The sequence below is a fragment of the Idiotropiscis lumnitzeri genome, chromosome 19, assembly GCF_059441095.1.
Source record: "Idiotropiscis lumnitzeri isolate Australia: NSW breed Sydney's pygmy pipehorse chromosome 19, RoL_Ilum_1.0, whole genome shotgun sequence".
Classification (NCBI taxonomy): domain Eukaryota; kingdom Metazoa; phylum Chordata; class Actinopteri; order Syngnathiformes; family Syngnathidae; genus Idiotropiscis; species Idiotropiscis lumnitzeri.
This window is the reverse complement of record NC_142409.1, coordinates 12,257,540-12,278,322: the sequence shown is the minus strand read 5'-3', so window position 1 is coordinate 12,278,322 and position 20,783 is coordinate 12,257,540. Positions and strand designations below refer to the sequence as shown.

At 46.7% G+C, this 20,783-nt stretch overlaps 4 protein-coding genes and 1 long non-coding RNA gene across 8 annotated transcripts; 2 read left to right on the top strand and 3 right to left on the bottom strand.

Moving 5' to 3' along the window:
* The first annotated feature begins 75 nt into the window (after positions 1-75).
* On the top strand, positions 76-14,438 carry LOC148318635 (vasoactive intestinal polypeptide receptor 2-like). 4 transcript variants are annotated; one of them, XM_088283117.1, is made up of 15 exons: positions 76-123; positions 838-960; positions 1,852-1,951; positions 2,060-2,167; positions 2,519-2,616; positions 3,609-3,706; positions 3,799-3,943; positions 4,039-4,189; positions 4,516-4,576; positions 5,019-5,088; positions 5,211-5,302; positions 5,740-5,878; positions 6,099-6,140; positions 6,207-6,400; positions 13,378-14,438. In XM_088283117.1, the coding sequence occupies exons 2-14, from the start codon at positions 922-924 to the stop codon at positions 6,381-6,383; spliced, it is 1,320 nt and encodes a 439-aa protein (XP_088139243.1). In that variant the 5' UTR covers positions 76-123; positions 838-921; the 3' UTR covers positions 6,384-6,400; positions 13,378-14,438. The 4 variants fall into 4 exon arrangements, with proteins under 4 accessions (XP_088139243.1, XP_088139240.1, XP_088139242.1 ...); XM_088283114.1 differs by lacking the exon at positions 76-123 and having other exon boundaries at positions 741-960; XM_088283116.1 differs by lacking the exons at positions 76-123; positions 13,378-14,438 and adding an exon at positions 9,876-10,932 and having other exon boundaries at positions 741-960.
* On the bottom strand, positions 6,883-8,768 carry LOC148318637 (uncharacterized). Its single transcript, XM_088282693.1, has 5 exons — positions 8,751-8,768; positions 7,999-8,170; positions 7,827-7,932; positions 7,300-7,374; positions 6,883-7,223 (listed from the first exon to the last, which is right to left on the bottom strand). The coding sequence occupies exons 1-5, from the start codon at positions 8,766-8,768 to the stop codon at positions 7,070-7,072; spliced, it is 525 nt and encodes a 174-aa protein (XP_088138819.1). The 3' UTR covers positions 6,883-7,069.
* LOC148318636 (uncharacterized) lies at positions 9,718-10,653 on the bottom strand. The gene is made up of 3 exons (XR_015839922.1): positions 10,487-10,653; positions 10,097-10,420; positions 9,718-10,026 (listed from the first exon to the last, which is right to left on the bottom strand). It is a non-coding gene; the product is annotated as an uncharacterized LOC148318636 (long non-coding RNA).
* Positions 11,818-15,903, bottom strand: LOC148318634 (uncharacterized). The gene is made up of 5 exons (XM_088282692.1): positions 13,725-15,903; positions 13,376-13,499; positions 13,057-13,238; positions 12,586-12,605; positions 11,818-11,865 (listed from the first exon to the last, which is right to left on the bottom strand). The coding sequence occupies exons 1-5, from the start codon at positions 13,945-13,947 to the stop codon at positions 11,818-11,820; spliced, it is 597 nt and encodes a 198-aa protein (XP_088138818.1). The 5' UTR covers positions 13,948-15,903.
* msl2b (MSL complex subunit 2b) lies at positions 14,800-20,741 on the top strand. Its single transcript, XM_088283113.1, has 3 exons — positions 14,800-15,874; positions 17,781-18,967; positions 19,117-20,741. The coding sequence occupies exons 1-3, from the start codon at positions 15,733-15,735 to the stop codon at positions 19,414-19,416; spliced, it is 1,629 nt and encodes a 542-aa protein (XP_088139239.1). The 5' UTR covers positions 14,800-15,732; the 3' UTR covers positions 19,417-20,741.
* The last annotated feature ends 42 nt before the right edge of the window (positions 20,742-20,783 follow it).

Sequence of the window (20,783 nt, the reverse complement as noted above, 5' to 3'; positions counted from 1 at the left end):
TTTGTATCATGTGACACCTACAAACATAAAAATGTGGTAAATATCTTGAAATTGCACTCCTTCAAAAATGCTGCTGGCTGCCACACAAAATTCCAAGATGGCTGCCCGAAAAGTTCTCCACAGGTATGTACACGCTCTAGCTCAACAACATTAGCAATGGACATGATTTTGGTACCAAAATGTCCACAATAGTCATATTTGTATTGGACTGTAATGCATTTTTACATCGGAATCTTGAATTTTCAAAGCTATAACTTCAAATTCATCACTCCTCAGTGTTTACAAGTACCAATATGCTGGCAAGTAATAGATAAACAAATTGACTTAATACCAAAACATCCGCAATACTCGACTTTATATTCAACTTTTGTATAATTATGTGGCTTAAAATGTATACATTTAGTGAGGATAAGCAGTTTGGATAACAGATCGATGCTTTTTAAAGGAACAATGTGGGGACGCCATTTTGGAATTTTTATTTCCCGCTGGATTTTGGAGGCAAATATGAATTAAATTGTATCTTTGTACAACTGTTTAAACGATTCTTGCAGTATTTGCAATGATCTGTTCAACTAAAGACTTAATTACTTTCATGACTCTTGATTACACGAACTCAACTTGGCCATTTTTAGAGTTACGTTTTGGTCCAGCAGAGGGCGCTGTGGCGCTAAAGGCGTGATTGCACGCGCGCGACTCCCATTCGTGAGGCGAGCGCGCGCACGCCTTTCAGTGAGCTGCATTTGAAGCTGCACTCACTTCTGTGCTCCTCTACACGAATGCACTCAACATGCATGGAAAAGTTTTTGGCTTTCTTGTTCATCAAGTGAACTTTTAAAGGACTTGTCGTGAGTTCATGAAGAAGCGCAGACTCGAATGTGAAGAAGAAGTCAGGCAGTCTGCGAGCAGCTGGATGAGAAGATCATGAGGTTCATCCTGATGCTCGTCTTCCTCACCCACGAGGTTGGTCCATCATATTGTCAGGATTTTCTTCATCTTCTATGACTTCATTTTCCCAACTGCTATGATGTTATCTTCCTTCTTCTCGGGCAGTTTGATGTCCTATTCTAAACTGCTCTCATGCACTTGTAACTTTGTCACATCTCCCTTGACATCATATGATCATTTTAACATCTTCTCATGTCATATGCCATCATTTACATTCACATTCTCATGCGTGCTTACACCGTGACGTCACATTCACATGCACTATGGCATCCCATTCTTCTGCACTGCATGTGGTGTTCAACTATATGATGAGGTTGTGTAGCCACAAGTGCGTCTGGTTAATGTTTCATCTTCTTTATCTTTTCCATGTTATCATTTTGTAGCAAAAGCACACACGCGCGAGTCAGCAAACTGTTCACATGCGTGCAAAATATGAAAATATGTCACTGATAACGGCTATGTTCTGGGTTTTCTTCACCCCAAGTTGTTTTTGTGTGCGTGTGGTAAACGCACTGAAACAATCTGGCAGCTCATAAATGCTTCAGAGTGTTCATGTAAACAGCCTCTCCTTGAGCCCCCAACACGCACACACACAATCAGTGATGTTCATTTGACAGATGGACTCAATCCATTCTAGTGTAATTCTTATTTTGCACTTTGTGTGTGGATGTGAGTAAATTGTGGTCAAAGAAGAGGATGGTTTTAATAATGATGAATAAATTAATCTAACCCTACCCCTGAGCAATTCCACATTTTGTTTCTTTTAGAGGGAAACATTAACGGAGACAAACTGTATTGTGCATTTTTTAAAGGATTGCAAATATTTATTTATTATTATTTTTTTGTGAGGCAGCTGCATTTATCACACTGAACTTTTGACTTGTCGCCAATTATTGTGACCGGCAGGCGGCGAGCAGATTTCCACTTTGCCACTTCACGTGGGAGATGAAGCGAGCAAGCCAAGAGTGCCACGCCGGCCTGCAGCAGTTCACAGCGCCCCCTAGAGGTTTCACTTTTAGCCTTTACTCGCAAGTCTTGGTTTGTTTTCTAATCAACTCCAGCTTACGAGAATACTTGCTCAAAGAGCTTTGCATTTATTTTGCGGATGTTTCAGGATGCGTCGGCGAGTGGGACAACGCTTCGTGCTGGCGCAACGCGGCGGTGGGCGAGGTGGTCACCCAGCCCTGCCCTGCGCCCCTCCAGCACCTGTTTGGCAAGAAAGGTGAGTCGTTAGCATGTGATGCTAATTTAGCAAACTTCTTAATGCAAGACGAGGCTCTAGGGATAACGCTTAGTGGATATTTGCGAAATGTTGGCTACTCTCTGCTAATTGTTAGCTTCCGTTTGCTAACTTTTGGCGGGTAATTAGTTGCTAACTCTCAGCTTCAGTGATTTGCTAGTTGTTAGCTTATCTATGCTAACTGTTGGCAGATATTTGCTAAGTCCACCAACTGTTGAGACAGCTTCACTGTCTTCTGGATGTGAAATGTTGACAAACACTTGCTGACTGTGAATGTAAAAGCGAGATTTGATTTGATTTGATATAATCAACTGCGAGTGTGATGTGTCATAGGCAACCTGAGCAGGAAATGCACCCAGCAAGGTTGGTCGGACGTTTACCCCGTCATCGCTGCCGCCTGCTCGTCCAACGACACCGACCAACCCAACGAGGTGAGCCCAGCACATTTTTTTTTTTGTGGTTTTTTTTTTGGGCTCACTCCAACATGGCCACGTGGAAAGTGGCGACTTCCTGTCAGTGCTCGTCATCCGCCTGTGTTTACGTGAGCAGGAAGAAGACATGAAAGAAGACTTTGTGTTGTCATCACCGATAAACAGTGTGCCACTTAGACACACACACACACACACACACACACACACAAAAACAACACTTCAACGTCCAATAGGCGTGAAAGATGAACACACACACACTTACACCCCTGGCATGAGATCTTGTCCAGAGCTGTCAGGTGGGGGTGTGTGTGGGTGTGTGTGAGACTTCATCTCAGGGAAGCTTCTGTTTGTTTCCTATTGGACGTTCCAGGCTTTTCCGTCTGGAGAACATTTCGTCGAGAACAGGCGGACGCACTCACGCGGACATGGATAGACATGCATTCACAGTAACGCACACACACACACACGCACGCACACACACACCCCCACCCCACACTTGGACCGATGAACACACGGGCACAGATGGATGTACACAAAGACATGAACAGACACTACGGCTTAACACACACACACTTGAAGCACATGCATATAAACGGACATACACAATTGCAAGGAAGGACGTGTGTGTGTGTGTGTGTGTGCTTTCTAGCCAAAAACCAAACACGTCAAAAAGACAAAATGCCTCCAAAAATGGACATCTTAAAGCGAAGAGGCTCATAAAAAAAACGCACAGCAGCTGCACACCAAGACAAACTTTAGTGGGGGAGTTACTCAAGAGGTGTGTATGCGTAAGCGTGTTTTTGTGCACGTTGCACAAGCCGGGTCAGAATTCCTCTTATTGTGCGTCTACTTCCAGAAGAATCTCTTAAGTCTGACACGATCCTTTCGGGCTCAAACTTTGCAGGCAACACTGAACATTTCAGACGGCTGCACAAACACGTCATGACCTTAGATGATGATGATGATATGTGGGTGTGTGTGTGTGTGTTCAGTTGGTGTTCTACAAAGTGGTGATGGTTCTGTCCACGCTGGGTCATAGCTTATCTCTCATCAGTTTGCTCAGCAGCACCGTCATCATCGCTCTCTTCAGGTGCGCACACACGCACCAAATGTTGATCATGTTTACAGTCGACATCGTCCTCATTTTTGTGCGTGTGCGTGCGTGTGTGTGTGTGTTTGCAGGAGGCTGCACTGCATGAGGAACTACATCCACATCAACCTGTTTGCGTCCTTCATGCTGAGGGGCGTGGCCGTGCTCACCAAAGATCTTCTTCTCTTCTCCAGCGAGGAGCAGGACACGCTCGACTGCAGCGTTCAGCCCTCGCTGGTGACATCATCAACACGCGCCGATCAGTCATCAAAATGCATCCGTCAATCAGCTCCGCATTGCCTTCAGTTTTCACTTCCTGTCTGTTGCTGCAGGTGGGCTGCAAGAGCAGTCTGGTGTTCCTGAACTACTCGATCATGGCCAACTTCTTCTGGCTGCTGGTGGAGGCGCTCTACCTTCACACGCTGCTGCTGGTGGTCCACGCCCGCTGCGTGCGACTTTCAGGCTACTTGCTGATTGGCTGGGGTAAGACGCGCACCAGTCAGATGCGATCCATCTGCTTGAGTTTGAGCGTGCCGAATCCTTTCTTGCAACCCTGTCTTGAAACTCTACTTTCAAACTAATTTGGAACCACATCCAAACCCCGATTGGAAACCATACTTACGAAACACTGCTGACATTTTGCCAAAGCAAAACGAGTCATCATTCTCGGTGCCAAAGTGTTTGCATTCAGCGACGCGGGTTCCAAACACCGTTTTGCCGACACCATCCATCACGTGCGCGCGTGCGCACGCACACGCGGCGTCTGGCCGAGCCGCAGTGTAAACACTTTGTGCCTTTGTGCCCTTCAGGAATCCCGGGCGTGTTCACGGTGGCGTGGATCTTATGTCGCCTCCACCTGGATGACACCTGGTGAGTCCTTCCGGAACTTTTTTTCAAACATAAGCCACCAACATGTGCCACCAAAGTTCTTCATTATTCTTGTTGTTATTATTATTAGCATCATTGATCATTTTTATTATAGTCCTTTTTTTAACATGATTCAAACATTCCAACTTTAAAATATCCACAAAATTCCAGGTTTTAACTTGCCCAAATTTCCTACATTCCATTTCCTTTATTCCACATTTTCTCATGTTCCGTTGGGACTGAGGACACAAACGCAAACCACATCCCGATCAGTGTCTTTTGTTGTCTCTATTATGGCGCAGCGGCGAATGGGATGTGGTGGCACCTTGATGCTTACGAAGGCTGCCTTCTTTAGCGTAGCAAATGAGTTGATGATACTGTTTTAATTCTGCTAACAAATGAGCTGCTTTGTTTTCGCGATAAAATCCTGCGTGGTTGATTTCAGGTGCTGGGAAAGGAACGACAACCCCGTCCCTAGCCGAGTGCTGGACTGGCCCATCTTGGCGTGTGTCATCGTACGTACACTCAACAACAACCAGTGCTGGACTGGTTTGGCAGCCAGTCCAGGTTTTTCCCCGCCACTCGCCTCACACTCAGCTCCAGTTCACCCGTTCAACTGTGTGTGTGTGTGTGTCAGGTGAACTTCATCCTGTTCATCAGCATCATTCGCATACTGGTGCAGAAGCTGCGCTGCACCGACGTGGGCGGCAACGAGCAGTCGCAGTACAAGTAGGCGGGCGTCCGTTCTTTTCTTCTTTGCTCACGTTTGTATCTACTTTGGACATTAATTTGATTTTAGGGCTGGGAAAAAAAAGAAGTGGGCTACAAAATGAGTCCACACATGTTTTGCGAGCTCAATGTTTCGGGATCCACGCAGATGTGTCGTCAACACATCTTTGCGACTGTTTGCAGTCTGTTAGCGCCCTCTACTGAAGGCAAACTGTTACTGCAGACAAGCGATTGAAAAAGTAAATGCAATGATCTGCTTGGCACAGTTTTGACCCGGCAAACAGACAGACTGCAAATCCATCCCACATGTTTTTGTCGTGATTTTCATTCACGTCCGCAGTAGTCACTCACATTTTTTGCCACCTGGAAGTCCCGTGGCACTTATCGCTTGCGAACATTCTTGTCATATTGAGTGGTCTTGTGCTTGTGTGTACAAGGCGTCTGGCCAAATCCACCCTCCTGCTCATCCCTCTGTTTGGGATCAACTACGTGGTCTTCGTCCACCTGATGGAGCCCACCGATAAAACCATGCGGCGCGTCAAGATCTTCTTTGAGCTGGGGCTCGGATCCTTCCAGGTCTCCGCAATCTGCTTGAAATTAAAAGAAGAAAAGAAAGAGAGAGAATGCAGTACTGGTGTTGATGCTCATGAAACATTTTGCACAATTTTGTGATCGGTTCGATTATCGATGATTGGTTTATTGAAACTTGTTGATCGGGGATCGCCCCGATCAACAAGTTTCAATAAACCAATAAACCCCAAATCCCGCTCGTCCAACTTTGGCGTGTGCGTTTCAGGGGCTTATCGTGGCCGTGCTGTACTGCTTCCTCAACTGTGAGGTGAGCTTCCCTTTTCTTGCACTTCTTCATCCTTCGAAATGTTTTGCTGAGCATTTTTTTTTCCAGGTCCAAGGCGAGCTGCGGAGGATGCGTCGAAGCTTGTCCCTCAAGCGTTACGCAGGCGGACGCGAGTGCAGTCTGCGCGCCGCCTCGCTGGCCCCCAACGGCAACGAACACTCGGCCCCGTTCCCCAGGAACTCGCGAGCGGCATCCATCTTGCAGACGGAGACCATCCTGCTGTGACCGCCGTGACCCTCAAGGTGCCACTAGAAATATATTTTTTCTCATGTTTCAATATACAAATGTTACCATCACATGCAAATGTTTAGCTAGTTATTCGGCTTTTTTTTGTTTCCCCACCACTTGCGTTCAGTATTATGTGACTAAATGCAACAAGCACTCCATGTCTGCTGCCCCATGGCCTTCAAAGAAAATCTATTTTGCTGGTAAAAGCAATTTCTGATTGTAATCGTTGTTGACCTTTTTCTTAAGAAAAGGCCACCTATAAACAAACAACAATTTAGTCTTTGCTGCAGCTATAATGCGTGTTTTGGGAAGAGAAATCCAAGGCGAGCATGAGGCGCAAATGCAAATTGACATAGGAGCGGATTTCAACCCCCAACCTCCAAACTGTGGCGGATATGTAAACTCCTCCTCCTCTGTGATGCCGCTGCTGAAGTCAACAATGAAAATGGGAATAAAAACGACAGACAATCCTTCAAGTTATTTTTTTTAATTATTATTTTTATTATTAGTGACCACTAACGGTGATCAGCCTATTTTGGCATCATAAATAGAAACAATTTCATGAAACAAAATAAGTTACAGAATCAAAGTTTGCCAATAAATAATCTATTAAATAACCAATAAATAATTACAAGACCCTAAAGTGATTCAATCTTCATCCACCAAACAAAGTGCTCGTCTTCTTAACGAAGTGTCGGTCGGAGGCGAGGGGAGAAGGAGGACGATGATGAAGGTGGAGATGATGAAGGGGTGGCGGTGAGGATGGCGAGCAGCGAGATTTTGGATGGCGGGCTGCTGGTTGAAGCCTGTGCGGCTGCGGCGGCGGCGGCGGCCTTCCTGTATAGACGCAAATTGAGAGGATGATGAGGATGATGATGAAGATGATTGGGATGAGGATGACGGCGAACGTCACCTGATGTCGGCAGCCTTCTGGCGGACCCATGGGGCGTTGACCGCAGCGCAGTAATAGTCATTCTTGGTGTAGAAGCTGCACAATGACAACAATTAGCATGGTTAGCTTAGCGTCATTGAGACAATGTAGTTCCAGCGGGAGCAGCACTAGAGGGCGCTGTTGCGCATGTTTTCCTGAAAGCTGCAGCGTTCAACTGACTGTACTTAATGTATGGAAGTTTGCGTCCCATTTGAGTTTGAATTTCAAACTAGCGATAATTCAAATTCAAACTGAGATGGCAGGAAAATATTATATATTTATTTATTAATATATATATATATTTTCTTCGTACTTTCCTCTAAATGAAATTCACTCCAGAAACTCAAGATGTCACCAAATCCAAATCTGGATTTGCCTGAGTGGGCCAGCAGGGCTGAAAAATAGCGCAGTCATCTTCAGACTCTTGCTCGCTTTTCTAATTTCCGAGTTGACGCAAGCCAGATGAGCAGCTTTTAAGAAACAAGAGCAGCAGCTGAAGTGATACTCACATGATGGCGGGCAGGCACGGCGCTTGAGGAATCTGCACTCGGAATGCGAAGACTTCCTCCGTGATCTCCTTTTTGCTCACTTTCGTGCAGCATTCGGTGGGCTTCCCTACTGGACCGAAACGCAACCAGACTTTAGTTTCGGCCTCCAGCACAAATCAAAAGATCAACTTACCTTGTGCGTGTCCGCGCTGGGCCAAAGCCACCAGAACGGTAGCGAGCAAAAAAGTCTTCGGAGAGTTGAGCATTTTATCACCGCCGGGAAGAAGATTGGAGAAAAGTCCAAAGCTTTCTTGTCTCTCGCTTGAGTGCTGGAGAAATGTGTGAAGCGACAACTCGAGCGGCCGCTTTTAAAGCGTCAAAAAGCAGAAGTGAGGTTGTCTCGTGCTTTCGTCACCCTTCTTCCTGCTTTTCTCTTTCTCAGGCGCTCTTTTTCTCAATGACTGTTTGCTGGGAATTGCTAAAAGTGACCAACGGCGGATCTTTCCGAGTTTCATTTTCCACATCCGTTTTTTTTTTTACCTTCTTTCATCGACATGCTGATGAAGAAATGAAGGAACACTAATTTACGCTCACATGTCAGAAAGTAGCACGAAAATATTTAAATGAAATTTAAAATGAGCAGTTCGGTATTGGCATTTTTCGGTATTAATACTTTTTAATTTTTTTTAATTTATATATTTTTTTACATTATTTCTGAATGAACTGGCGCATGTTTTAAAAATCAGATGTGGTCTTTGAGCACAAAAATTCCAACATTTTATTTTAACATGCCATAGATTTCGAAGTGAAATATACTTTTTTTTTTCAAACAATCATATTCAAACAGACTAAAAGGATATAATTAGTTTTTCGTTTGAATAATGTGGCAATTGAAGCCACGTTTGAGGACATGGAAAAAAAAGTTCAAATTCTCAGTTGACTCACCGAGTCAAAAGGTTGCATTGTGAAACAAACTGAACATGTCGTGATTGTGTGTCACTACCGGATATTTGTGTGACTTTTTTTTTTTATACCTTGTCATCAATTTCTTCATGACATGTCACTACATGAGTCGCATGGAAACAATGTCAAGTCCTTCAAGTCGCCGCTGTCTCATCCCGTTGCAGCTTTGGTTGCACTTCTTATCTGCTCTTGACATCTCGTCCCCCTCGCCTCACTGACCGACCAAATTCGTCCACCCAACGGCCGTACACGGTTTCACTCAACCGGTCAAAAGTTCCGTTTCTTGTGACCGTAGAAGGTAGAAATAAAAATGGCAGCTGCTGCCTTAGCGATGAGAAAATTGTTGTCCACGAGTTCAAATGTGCCTCTCCACCTGAATTGTTGAAATGAGGCGCCTGTCTAAACTGAGCAATCGCTGGGGGAAGCGCTTGAGTCAGGTGATCAAGACTTTCCGGAAGGACGACCAACTAGCAGCGCTCCACCAATCAGGTCTGTTTGGTGGAGCGGCCAGACGGAAGCACTCCTTGCTTGAACATGGCAACGTGGCTGGGATTTCCCAGAGACACCTGAACGTCTCGCAGAGCATGAGAAAGAGGATTCATGGGTCTGACGAGCCAAAGATTGAACTGAATTTGAATTGTTTGGCTTCTGGTGGGGGAGCGGGTCCTGCTTGTGTCTTGGGCCTGCGCACCACACGGCAATGTGATCAACAGCAGCTCCTTGTGAGTGTTTTCATTTTGTATTGGTGTGTTTCATAAAAGAGTGAAAGTGCATTCGCGACTTTGGCTCGCCTTGCCCAAATGCAAGAATGAACCCCCCCCAACCTCCAAAATGTGATGCTCAGCACTTGTTCACTTAAATTCACGATTGAAATGTGAATAAACACACGAGACAAGTTTGCACTTAGTTGATTTTATCGTTTTTTTTTATTGGTGATTAACACGCCCATCATGACATCATAAATAAAATTTGTCATTCATGACACAAAATAAGTTACATAATATAACAAGTTTGGCTGATAAATAAACATTATCACTCCGTTCAATTATTAACCCAACAAATAATTGTGCGACACTCAAGTGATTCAATCTTCATCTTCCAACAAAGTGCTTGTCTGCTTCGTGAAGTGAGAAAGGAGGATTAAGCTGAGGATGATGATGGTGGCGATGATGATGAAGATGCTGCGGAGGTGAGGAGGGCGAGCAACGAGCTTTTGGAGGGCCGGCCGGTGGTCAAAGCTTGGGTGGCGGCGGCCTTCCTGTGAGGACGCAAAGCGAGAGGAAGATGAGGATGACGATGATAAGGATGAGGATGAAGGTGAACGTTACCTGATGGCGGCGGCCTTCTGGATGACCCACAGGCTGCGCGGAGCGGCGCAGTAGAAGCCGTCCTTGGTATAGAAACTGCAGGACGACAAGCGTTAGCGTCGAGTCTTTGCGAGCAGACGTTGATTGTGTTGATAGCTGTGATTGGCCAGAGGGGGCGCTGCTGCACATGTTTTCACGGAAACGTTTGGAGAGTCCAAACTTGAAATGATACTCACGTGACGGCGGGCACGCACGGCGCTTGAGCCGTTCGGTCCACCCGGAATGCGAAGACTTCCTCCGTGATCTCCGTTTTGCTCACCTTCGTGCAGCATTCAGTGGGCTTCCCTACTGGACCGAAATGCAACCAGACTTTAGCATCGTCCTCCAACACAAATCAAAAGATCAACTCGCCTTGTCCGTGTCCGCGCTGGACCAAGGCCACCAGAACGGCGGCCAGCAAAAAAGTCTTCAGAAGGCTTCCAGAGGTCAACATTTTAACAGTTGTGAAATGCGCAATAGAAATCATGTTTTATTGTATTGTAGAAGACAGGAAGAATGGAAAGGAAAGGTTTGTCGCTTGCGTGTTGGAGAAGTGTGCGAAGCGACAACTCTCAGACATCCAAATTTAAGGCGCCAAAAAGCGGAAGTCGAATCATGTCGGCGTTTAGTCATCCTCCCTTGGTTTTCTCTTTCGGGACTCTTCTTCTGAATGACTGACACCCTCGTTTGCTGGGAATCACTCGAGTGAGCAGCGTCGGAGAAGCACCCCGTCTGAACTTTGATAGCTTCTGTCATCAATTCGCTGATGAGGAAATGTTCACAAAATTCGAAAGTCCGAAAACTTGCACCGCGAAAAATAAACGAGTTGAAGAAGTATGCTTCCAATTTATATTAAATTATGATAAAATATTTGAGCTGTTTGATTGATATAAATTTGATGCCATTAGATTTTAATCACACTGTGTTTTTTAATCCTCATGAACATTAAAAAAATCAGTCAATTTTGCATGTATTTAATATAAAAGTGGCAGCACAAAGTAAATAAGTCATTGAGTACAGTACACACTTAGACGAGAAAAAAAAATATGTCAAGTGTCAAAAAAGTGCTGAGTGATGGAAAATGTCGACACAAGTGGTGATTTCTAAACGTGTCCGTGATTCCTTCCTGCATGCGTGTGTTCTCCCTCCTTCACGCAAACAGGAAGGATGTGTATTGCTTGGTGTCACAAAATGTGTGTGCGTGTGTGGTCTGCTGACAACAATCCTCATCAATGATTCAGTAAATGTGGAAGATGTTTAGAAATTGTTGGGTCTGCCACAGCATGCTTTCCGCCATTCTGTCTCTTGTAACTTTTATTTCGTTATTTATATTTTTCTTAAAATAAGAAAAAATACCGATTGCTCTTGGGAATATTTAAAAAACGTTCCTAAAAGACAGTGGTAAACTTAAAAAGTGCACCGACTTGCCTCGAGTTTCACGCCCTCACTTTTCTTTGGCGACATCAAGTGGACAAGAGTGGCACTGCAATCAAAAACAACAGCAAAATCTTGGCTCACTTTTCAATATAATACAATTTTATTTATAGAGTGAGTTGTTTATTTATTTGACACCAAATAAACATTGTAAAATCATTTTTTGTAACTTAAAAAAAGATACAAATATACAAAAATAACTTTTTGGGCTAAACGAATATTAATGTAGAAAAACAATAAATAGAAATTGTCTCTCTGGTGGGACGTGTTCAGTTGGCGGAGCGCATGGACACGTCCGGAGGACACTTGAACTTGTTCTAAATGGAAGACAAGCAGAAAGTGTGACAAATTAGCACAAGTGCACATTTGATGAGCTCGACGCTTCGTCATAATCCCGAGCACTCTCGGAATAGACTGTTCATCAGTCGCGACTCCTCGACAGCGCATTTTTATTTTTTGGGTTGGCTTTTTGTTTAGAATACAAGAGAAGTGTGTGACTTCAGTGCAGTTCCACGGAAGAGCGGAACAGCCCAAGTCGTTATTTAAAGGTTTACGATTACACAATAATTGAGGTTAGGTTGTTAGTATCTAATAATAATAGACATGATTGCTCTCTAACAACTAAGAAATACTTGTTTTAATTTGTATTCATTTTTATCGATATTTATATTTTTATTACTAAAACATAAAAGTGTGTTTTAATAAGTTTAAACAAGGATTCACTCTGCCGCGATAAGCACCGACGACAAATGCGCCCCAAATAAATGAAAGCCATTTGGAGAATGATCGTAAAGAGAGATGATTTTGTTTACGAGGAGCGAGTGAGCAAGTGTTGATGTAAGATTCTCCTCTTCCTCCTTCGTTTCCTTTCAACACGCTGTGGGAACGTTGTTCTTCTTTTGTGCTGTTAACATTCCGACTGTCATTGCAACCCTTGAAATGTCACAAACACTTTGAGCGGCCCGTCTTGCTCCTCCTGCAACCTTTTAACTCTTTACGTGTGGGAGAAGGCGGACTGCGGAGTTCACTTTATTTGCCTCAAGTCCAGATGAGAAGACTGGGAAGGGGTTTGAAGTCACGTCATGTAATCCAGAAAATGAGGCAGGGAGGTCAAAGGCAACGGGGTTGGCAAAATAAAATCGTTCCAAGAACGAGTCCAAGGGCGTCTTGCATACGCGTGTAACAAACACTCGAGTAATGAGTCGGTGATCGGGAGAGCTTGAAATAGTTGATCAGAGTGGACAGAGCGACGATGACTAATGTGGGAGGATCAGCAAGGTTGCACCATGATTGTCTTCACCCCGTCTGTTCTTCTGTATTTTAATTCTGGTTGATCGTGTTCTACATATTTTATGGAAGCCCTTTTATTCATCATGCCTACTTCAGCTGTTGTAAAGTGATTGGTGAATACATTCACAGAGGTCCCCTGAAAATAGATCTTTAACATTTTATTTGAATGAACGTATTTTTACCGGTGACAAAAAAAAAACGTGAATGATCATGTCTACTCAATATATTACTTTTGGCGTCCCACAGGAGTCGGTACTGAGGGCCCATCTGTTTCTGATTGGTATTAAGATCCTGGATGGTTGACAAATGTTCAAGACTTGTTGAGTGTTTCAACTTGCTGTCTTTGAGCCACTTCGCCGCAGGACTGACGCACCACTTTTTGACACTCTTGGTTACGATGCTACAAAAGAGTTCAAATTGAACGATTTTGCCCCACGCAGGTCCCGAGCTGAGTTCCCGTCGCTTAAATTCCAGGGACGATCCGAATCAAAAGAAGACTCCTGCCATGTTGTGTTTGTGTTTGTTTGTGTCGCTTACAGGAAAGCGTGCTGCTTGCAGTCCTCTCGCGGTTTTTGCCCAAAACATCGCTTGATTCTCGGAAGCCTCCTGGAGCCGACGCCGCGGCAGCAAGGTAGACGCACGTCCGGAACGCTGGAGTCCACTGTCGCAACACAGAACAAGAAATACATCTGCAGTGGTGGGCCATGTATTTTTTTACCGTGGCAACAACTCTGTGACGATGATTTGGACATCTTGCATGTTTAAGTTACACTGGCCAGCGCTTCTCATGCTCATGGACTTGGGACAATGACGTTGACATGGCAACACACGATTGGACAAAAATGTCTGAACCTCAAGCTAAGCGAGTTGTGTCCAATAAATTTACCTGGTATAAGCGCAAGTCCGAGTATAAGGAGGAAAATCCAACATTGGTCTCGACAGCGGTCCACATCCTTTAACGCTCCGCTCTTCTGCGTGTTGGTTGTCCTTATGTACTGCGACGACGCGCCACAAAATAGGAAGCTTGCGCACCATTCACACGTGTGTGAAGTGGTAAATATCATTAGGCAGTCGGAAAGAAGCTGCCAGTTTGGCATCATTGTGCCCATATATCAGAATCAGAAATGCCTTTATTGTCATTGTACTCTGTATATGCGCAAAGGTTTCTTTTAGTACAATGTGTGACTCAAGGGGAATCACGGACCTGCTAAGAAGAAAATTCATAGGGAGAAAGCTACTAACTTACTAAGCATAATGATCATAAGAACATTGTGGCGCGAGACACTGCTGAAATCCCCAAAAAGAAGAATTAGTCACAGTCAAGGAAGGAAACCACGGGCTAAATATTAAAAGTTGTCTTTCAATCATCTCACCGTTTTTTTGCAGTGGTCATCCTCATCAAGGATGCAGGTGAGCCAGAATTTGAACCCACGAACCTGCACTGTGAGCAGCTGAATGTTGATATTATTTGAGACACTGGGAACTTTGGTCGATTAATGCTGTTTTTTGCCAAAACAATGGCAAAATCGGAGAAACATTTCTTCAGCAAAAAAGTATCTGCCTTAGAAATCAAGATTTTATAGCAGCCATGAAACTGCAAAATGACAGAAATGTAATTTCCTGATTTACGTTCTCAGTGGCTCATATCCTTCAAAATATTGAGAATTAACTATTGCAAATGCCTCCGTCTCTATCTGTTTTTTTTATCATTTCACAGACTTTATTGTAATTTTGGGCAATGCAAATAACAAAAGCAGCAATTCCAAATCTTAGGCAATAAGAGCAGTTTAAATGCAACAGCAAGATAAAAAGGCTCGGCTATTTCCGAGATCTAAAATAATAACCTACTTCAAAACATCTGTAATGTTTATTTTTTGTAGTTTTTAAACAAACTTGTTTTATCAGACAGTTCATTCATGAGCGCCGTCATGACGTCAGTCTACGTCACAAACATCCTCGCGAGACTTGCGCCACAGCGCCCCCATGTGGATGTGTGTGGGAAAGCTGACGGGCGGTATGAGGAATACGCCGCTGCTAGCTGTAGCATCCAACACAAACACGGACTAAATTCCGTTTCCTTGCCCGCTGGCTGCACCGACGCTCGAAGGGAATTTTTATTTCGGTTCCAAGCTTCCTTTTGGACGCCTCAAGCCCACCGAGGGGAGCAACGGCAAGAGTTGAACCCCGCTGACAACCGTGAACAGCCCCCGCGGCCTGCTTCCCAGCCCGCTTTCCGGTGTAGCTCAGGCTGCTGGCGCTGTCACGAGAGCCCGAGGCTTCCGCTGCCCTCTGCTTTTGGCTCCCAACCGAACCGGAGGAGCCGCGAAATTCGTCCTTGACGAACCCTAACTCTCTCCTGGAGGCGACTGCGAGCTCGTTGGCGGCCAGGCGGTTGTTGCCTGTGGCCGAGGGAGCTTGTTGGCTACGCCGCCGCGGCCTTGTGCTTGGTTTGTTGTGGGCCGCCATGAATCTCGGCGAACAATAACAAGACGCGGAAGCCGACTGCTCCGGTACCGAGCCCGCCTTACATGACGGCAGCAAACCGGGCCTAGCACGCACACCAACTATGGAAGTATCGCGGGGCAGCCGCAGCAAAGCGGGTCATTTTTTTCACCAAAGCCCCCGTGTGAGAGCCCCGACCGAGCGGCTCTGAAGCGACGTTCAGGCTCCGGTCCGCACACTATGCTCCACAGAACCGAACCAGGGTCTGCTTGTGTACGACTCAGCATTGAAGATGTATTCGTGATGGGACTGAGGATGCGCAATTAAGACCCGGGCCCTCTTATGTTGTCTTCAAAGCCCCCAGAGTCCATTCACCGCGTGTCGTGTTTGTGTTTCCCGGACACTTTGTTGCTGCTTTGAACGCATCGGAACCGAGCGGACCGGCCGCTGCGATGAACCCGGTGAACGCGACGTCGCTCTACGTATCTGCGAGCCGCTCGGTGCTGCAGTGCGACCCCCGAGACCCCCGCGCCCTGGCCGAGCTGTGCAAGCTTCTGCCTTTCTTCCGGCAGTCTGTGTCCTGCTTGGTCTGCGGTGAGTGCAACGCTGCAACAATCGCGTGCAAACGCGTGCACGGACGTTTGCTCGCTTGGGTGTTTGCATAAATGACTGGTGTGCTTTGCGTGGTTGTTGTCAGCTGCCATGCGAGCTTTTTCGACGACGCCGCGTTCAAATGCTGTCGGAAGACCCGATTTTCATGAGTAATTCACAATTTAGGCGCAATGCATCTAACCAAGTCGTTGTCGCGCATCACTTTGAATCACCGTCTTCCATATCCGTCGCACTATTTCACATTCTGGTAGCTTGCTGACAAATCAGAACCTTGGCGCGTTATAAGTGTCATCTTGGTTACATTAGGCTAAAAGTATTGTTTGCAACATGTTCGGCACGTCAGCACATCGATCGTGAGGGGAAAGTGATGAAATGTTGGTCTCGTGACTCGTGAGCATCTGTTTTCCAGAGGCAGTGAACGCATCTTACAGCATCACGACACACCCCCTTTTGTGCTCTTGTGCGCGCTTGTTTGCATTTCTGTGACTCGAGAAGAGTTTACAGTGACTAAAAGTTTTAATAATTTGCATTAAAAATTCAATATTTAGCTGCAAACATAACTGTGAATCCATACATCATACTGCAGGTTTTTTCTTTCCTGTAAGTTTGTGCAGCTCTGCCTCACAATTGAGACTTCCTGCAACTCCCCTATTTAAAAAAAAAAAACAACACGTTAGCTACATTGAAATCTAAATTTGCGATAGGTGTGAGTGTGAATGCTTGTTTGCCCTGCGATTGGTTGGGATCGGCTCCAGCTCATCCGGAAGCCAAAAGTGGAACAGTGGATGCTTGTTTGTTTTTGGGATGTTACAAAAAAAAAAGAGAGAGAAATAGAAACCATATAATTAAAAATAATTCATTAACTTATTCCAACACATTTTAAAGAATTCCCCAACAACTCTTGTCATGCTATCTTATCAAGTAACATTTGTTCCTGCCTTCATGCTGTAAAAATCCATGAACAAGCGCTTAAAGCCCACGCCACAGACGGGTCGCACCATATGGAAAGTGGGTGGATCGGTATGTTAATTTGATTTGTTTTATGTTTTCTTTCTTTTTTATCCTCCTCACTCTGAATGAAAGATCAAATCTGATAGCGGCCCAAACGAGCTATGGTTGCGCTTATCAATGGGCCTTCATCCTTTTTCCTGCATGCAGCTGCAGACGCTCGCAGGCCAGCGTTGCTAAGGAAGCCGAGCTCAAAGAGCGCTTGTCGCCGCGGAATATAAATAAACACACTTGGGGCAGCTGTGAGGAGACAGGAAGGAGGAAAAGTTCATCAATTCCAGACGTAATGATCATGATGAAAGGGAAAAAAAGAAGGAAAGTGGATGGCACGCGTCGTCGAGAGTCGACTGAGTTTAATCACTTTTGCTTAGTTAGGTGAAGACAGTTGAGTTTGTACTGGCTGACTAATCAGTTTTGTGTTTTGGGTGAGCCGTCTAACACGCAAGGGCCAAAAGTCACTTTTCTTATCATTTAGCGTCTGAAAATGTTTCGGACATTGACATGGCTGCAAAATTATCAGTAAGTAAAACTGGCTTCGGTGGCTGCATCAAAAGCTCCTCAAATTACTTGTACTTATTTACTTGCACCATGGCGCCACAAGAGGGCGGCAAAGCGCAACATGTTGCAATTCAACTCACTTCAACATAGTTTCTTGCCACCAAGAAGCCACTACTAGGTGCCAAAACACTACTTTTATATTAGCCCAAGCTTTCACACGAGCACCGAAAATGCAATACAATTTTATTTATATAAAAATGAAGAATAATAGAGCATAGTTTCTCCTTTATTGAGCGTACATAAAATGGCTTGTTTGTGTTTTCTTTTTGAGGGCTTGTTGACAACGTTCAAAAATAATCTTTGGTGTCATCTTGCGTCACAGGTAACCTGTTGCAGGATCCCATGGCGCCCACCGACTCGTCGTGTCAGCATTACGTGTGTCGCGGGTGCAAAGGTCAGCGGATGCAGCTGAAGCCGTCGTGCAGCTGGTGCAAGGACTACTCGCGCTTCAAGGAGAACCGGCAGCTGTCCCTGCTGGTGCGCTGCTACCGCAAGCTCTGCCTGTACATCACGCACTCGCCGCTCGCCGCACACATCGCCGGCGCCGCCGCCGACTCGCCCGACCTGCAGGCCGTCCTCAACGAGGGCCTGCGGTTGGCCGAGAGCGAACCTGAACCCGACGTCGCGGAAGCGGATGCGCCACCCGAGGAAGCGCCGCATCCCGACGAGGTCACCGCCGGCGTCAACGGGCTTCACGATTGCAACGGACTGGTCGCCTCGCTGGATCCGAGCCGAGCGGTCGTCAAGCAGGAGGACTTTTGCGAGGAGATCCCGCTAGGGGGTGTGGCGGCACTTTGCGACATGGGCGGCTTCGGCGACGAGATGAAACACGGAGGGGGGCCGCTGCTGCTGAGCGTGGAGGAGGTTCTGCGGACTCTGGACACGGACACCGAGCCCGACGACCCCCCCACGCCTCCTTCCGTCAATGGACCTCTCTGCCCCGCCCTCCCCCTGGAGAGCAGCTGTCACCCCTTCCACCCTCACCCGCAGCCCCCCCCTCAATCCCCCAGCACCGTCCCCCGAGGTCCGCCTCGCTGCCACCGCAAGCGTTCCCGTTCGGAAAGCGACAGCGAGAAGCTGCGGCCTCTTCCCATCGACAGCCTCCTGCGGGGACCCCCTCCCGATGGCGCACCCCACTGCCCCCGCCTTGCCGCCACCCCCGTGTACGACTTCTCCGCCGCCACGCCCCACTTCCACCTGGCACCCGTGCCCAACGGTGGCCCCCCCAAGGTGGGAAAGGGCCCGCCGGGGTCCGGCAAGCCGCCCAAGAAGACGGGGGAGCACCATGGGGGCGCCAAAAAGGCCAAGGCCAGGGCCCCCAAGCCCCGCTCGCAACCCCGCGGGCCCCCCCACCCCCACGCTCACCCGCTCAGTCACCCGGCCAGCCCCTCCAAGCCGCTGTACAAGAAGCCCGTGGAGAAGAAAGGCTGCAAGTGCGGCCGCGCCACACAGAACCCGTCGGTGCTCACCTGCAGGGGGCAGCGATGTCCGTGCTACTCCAACCGCAAGGTGAGCAGCTTCACATTTAAAACTCTTGATTTGGACTTTCCTGCATATTTCTGAAAAAATGATTAATAGAGCAAAGAAAAGAAACTACATACATACAATGTCTCTCTACATATTTCTATCGAACCTTTTTTTGTGCGTGCGTGTTGTAGGCGTGCCAGGACTGCATCTGTCGCGGCTGCCAGAACTCGTACATGGCCAACGGCGAGAAGAAGCTGGAGGCCTTCGCCGTACCCGAGAAGGCTCTGGAGCAAACGCGGCTGACGCTGGGCATCAACCTCACCAGCATCGCCGCCGCCGCCCTGCGGGGGCCGCCCGGCGGCCCACCCGGCGCCGCCCTCCTCAACGTGGCCGGCGCCACCGGCTCGCCGGTCGCCACCGCCTTCCTCTCGGCGGCGGGCCACGACGGCCGCGCCTTCGACGACTCGCTGGAGATGCACTTTGACTGTTGACTCCCCCCCTCCCCCGAAAACTCGCCTCGCACTCATTCCCGTTGGGTGGTCTGGGACGCGGCGGTCACGTTGCTTTCGCGTCGCGTCGCGCCGTTGGCTTCGTCGTCGTCATCACTGACTGGTGTAATTTATATCGATGAATGTTTTGTACATGAAGCCACGTGGAAGACATTTTAGGATCTATTTTCTACATGAAGTCTTTGACTGGTTCGCGCTTCTGGCTCACAGTTCTGGGTTGGAATCTGGCCTTCCTGCGTGGAGTTTGCGTGTTCTCCTCCCACATGCCAGAAACGTGCACGTTAGGTTAATTGAAGACTGTAAATTGTCCGTAGGTGTGAACGCAAATGTGAATGCTTGTTTATCCTGTGATATACTAGCAAGGCCTGATCATGTTTTTTTGTTTTTTTTTAACCTGAGCCCGAAACCGAGTCCTGATGCGATCCAAAGTGTCTCAGTTAATTCATGTTTATCTGAATGAAGGTATCCCAACACGATACCTTTTTGGATGGATGTCAAATCAAGTAAACAAATCCAATATTTTATTCTTGACTCGAAAATTCAACAATAAGATCTTTTTCAGCCGATATTGATCAGCTGAAAAGTCACGCAAGCGTAATGAGAACAAGCAGCAGCGCCTTGTTCGAGTGGTTAGCACATTTTTGCGGTTCTGGGTTTGAATCCGACCTCTGGCTTTCTTTGGAGAACTTTTCTTCCTCCCATATTCCAAGAACATGCATGCTCGTGGAATTGAAGACTCTAAATTGTCCACAGGTGTGAATGCTTCTTTGTTTGTGTGGACGTGCCCCCGACATTGCTTGGCGACCACGAGGACAACAAAAGACGGATGATCGAAGTCCTGTCTGTGACACAGGCGCGCCACGGAGGATGGATATTTTTGGCGAGCAAGGCCGGAAGGTACAAAAGAAAAAAAAATGTGACAGGAAGGGGAAAAAAGTACAACCTCCACCAGCTTTCATGTGAGTTTACTTTTCATTTTCCTCTCGGAGGCATTCGAGTGCGGGTTCTTGTTTAGGCGCTCCTCTTGTTGTTGGCGTCGTCTTTTTTTTTTTTTTCTCCCCCTCACCAACTTGCTGCTAAAAGGACGAGGAAGAAGTTGATCTGTTTTTAAAATGTGCGTTTTGAGTATTTATTGTCGATTTTCTGAGGGTCGCTGTCTTAGCGTTTAGTGTCTGGTGCCCTCCACCCCATTGCTTTTGGTTCAAACCCCCCCCCCCCTCCCTAACCACCTCCACCCTCCTGGGGCATTTGAATACCTGTAATATAACTGTATCATATTTCCACAAATGAAAGAAAATCCAAACAGTTGACTAAAGTGTGACTGAGTCTTTGATGCACTTCTTCCGGTT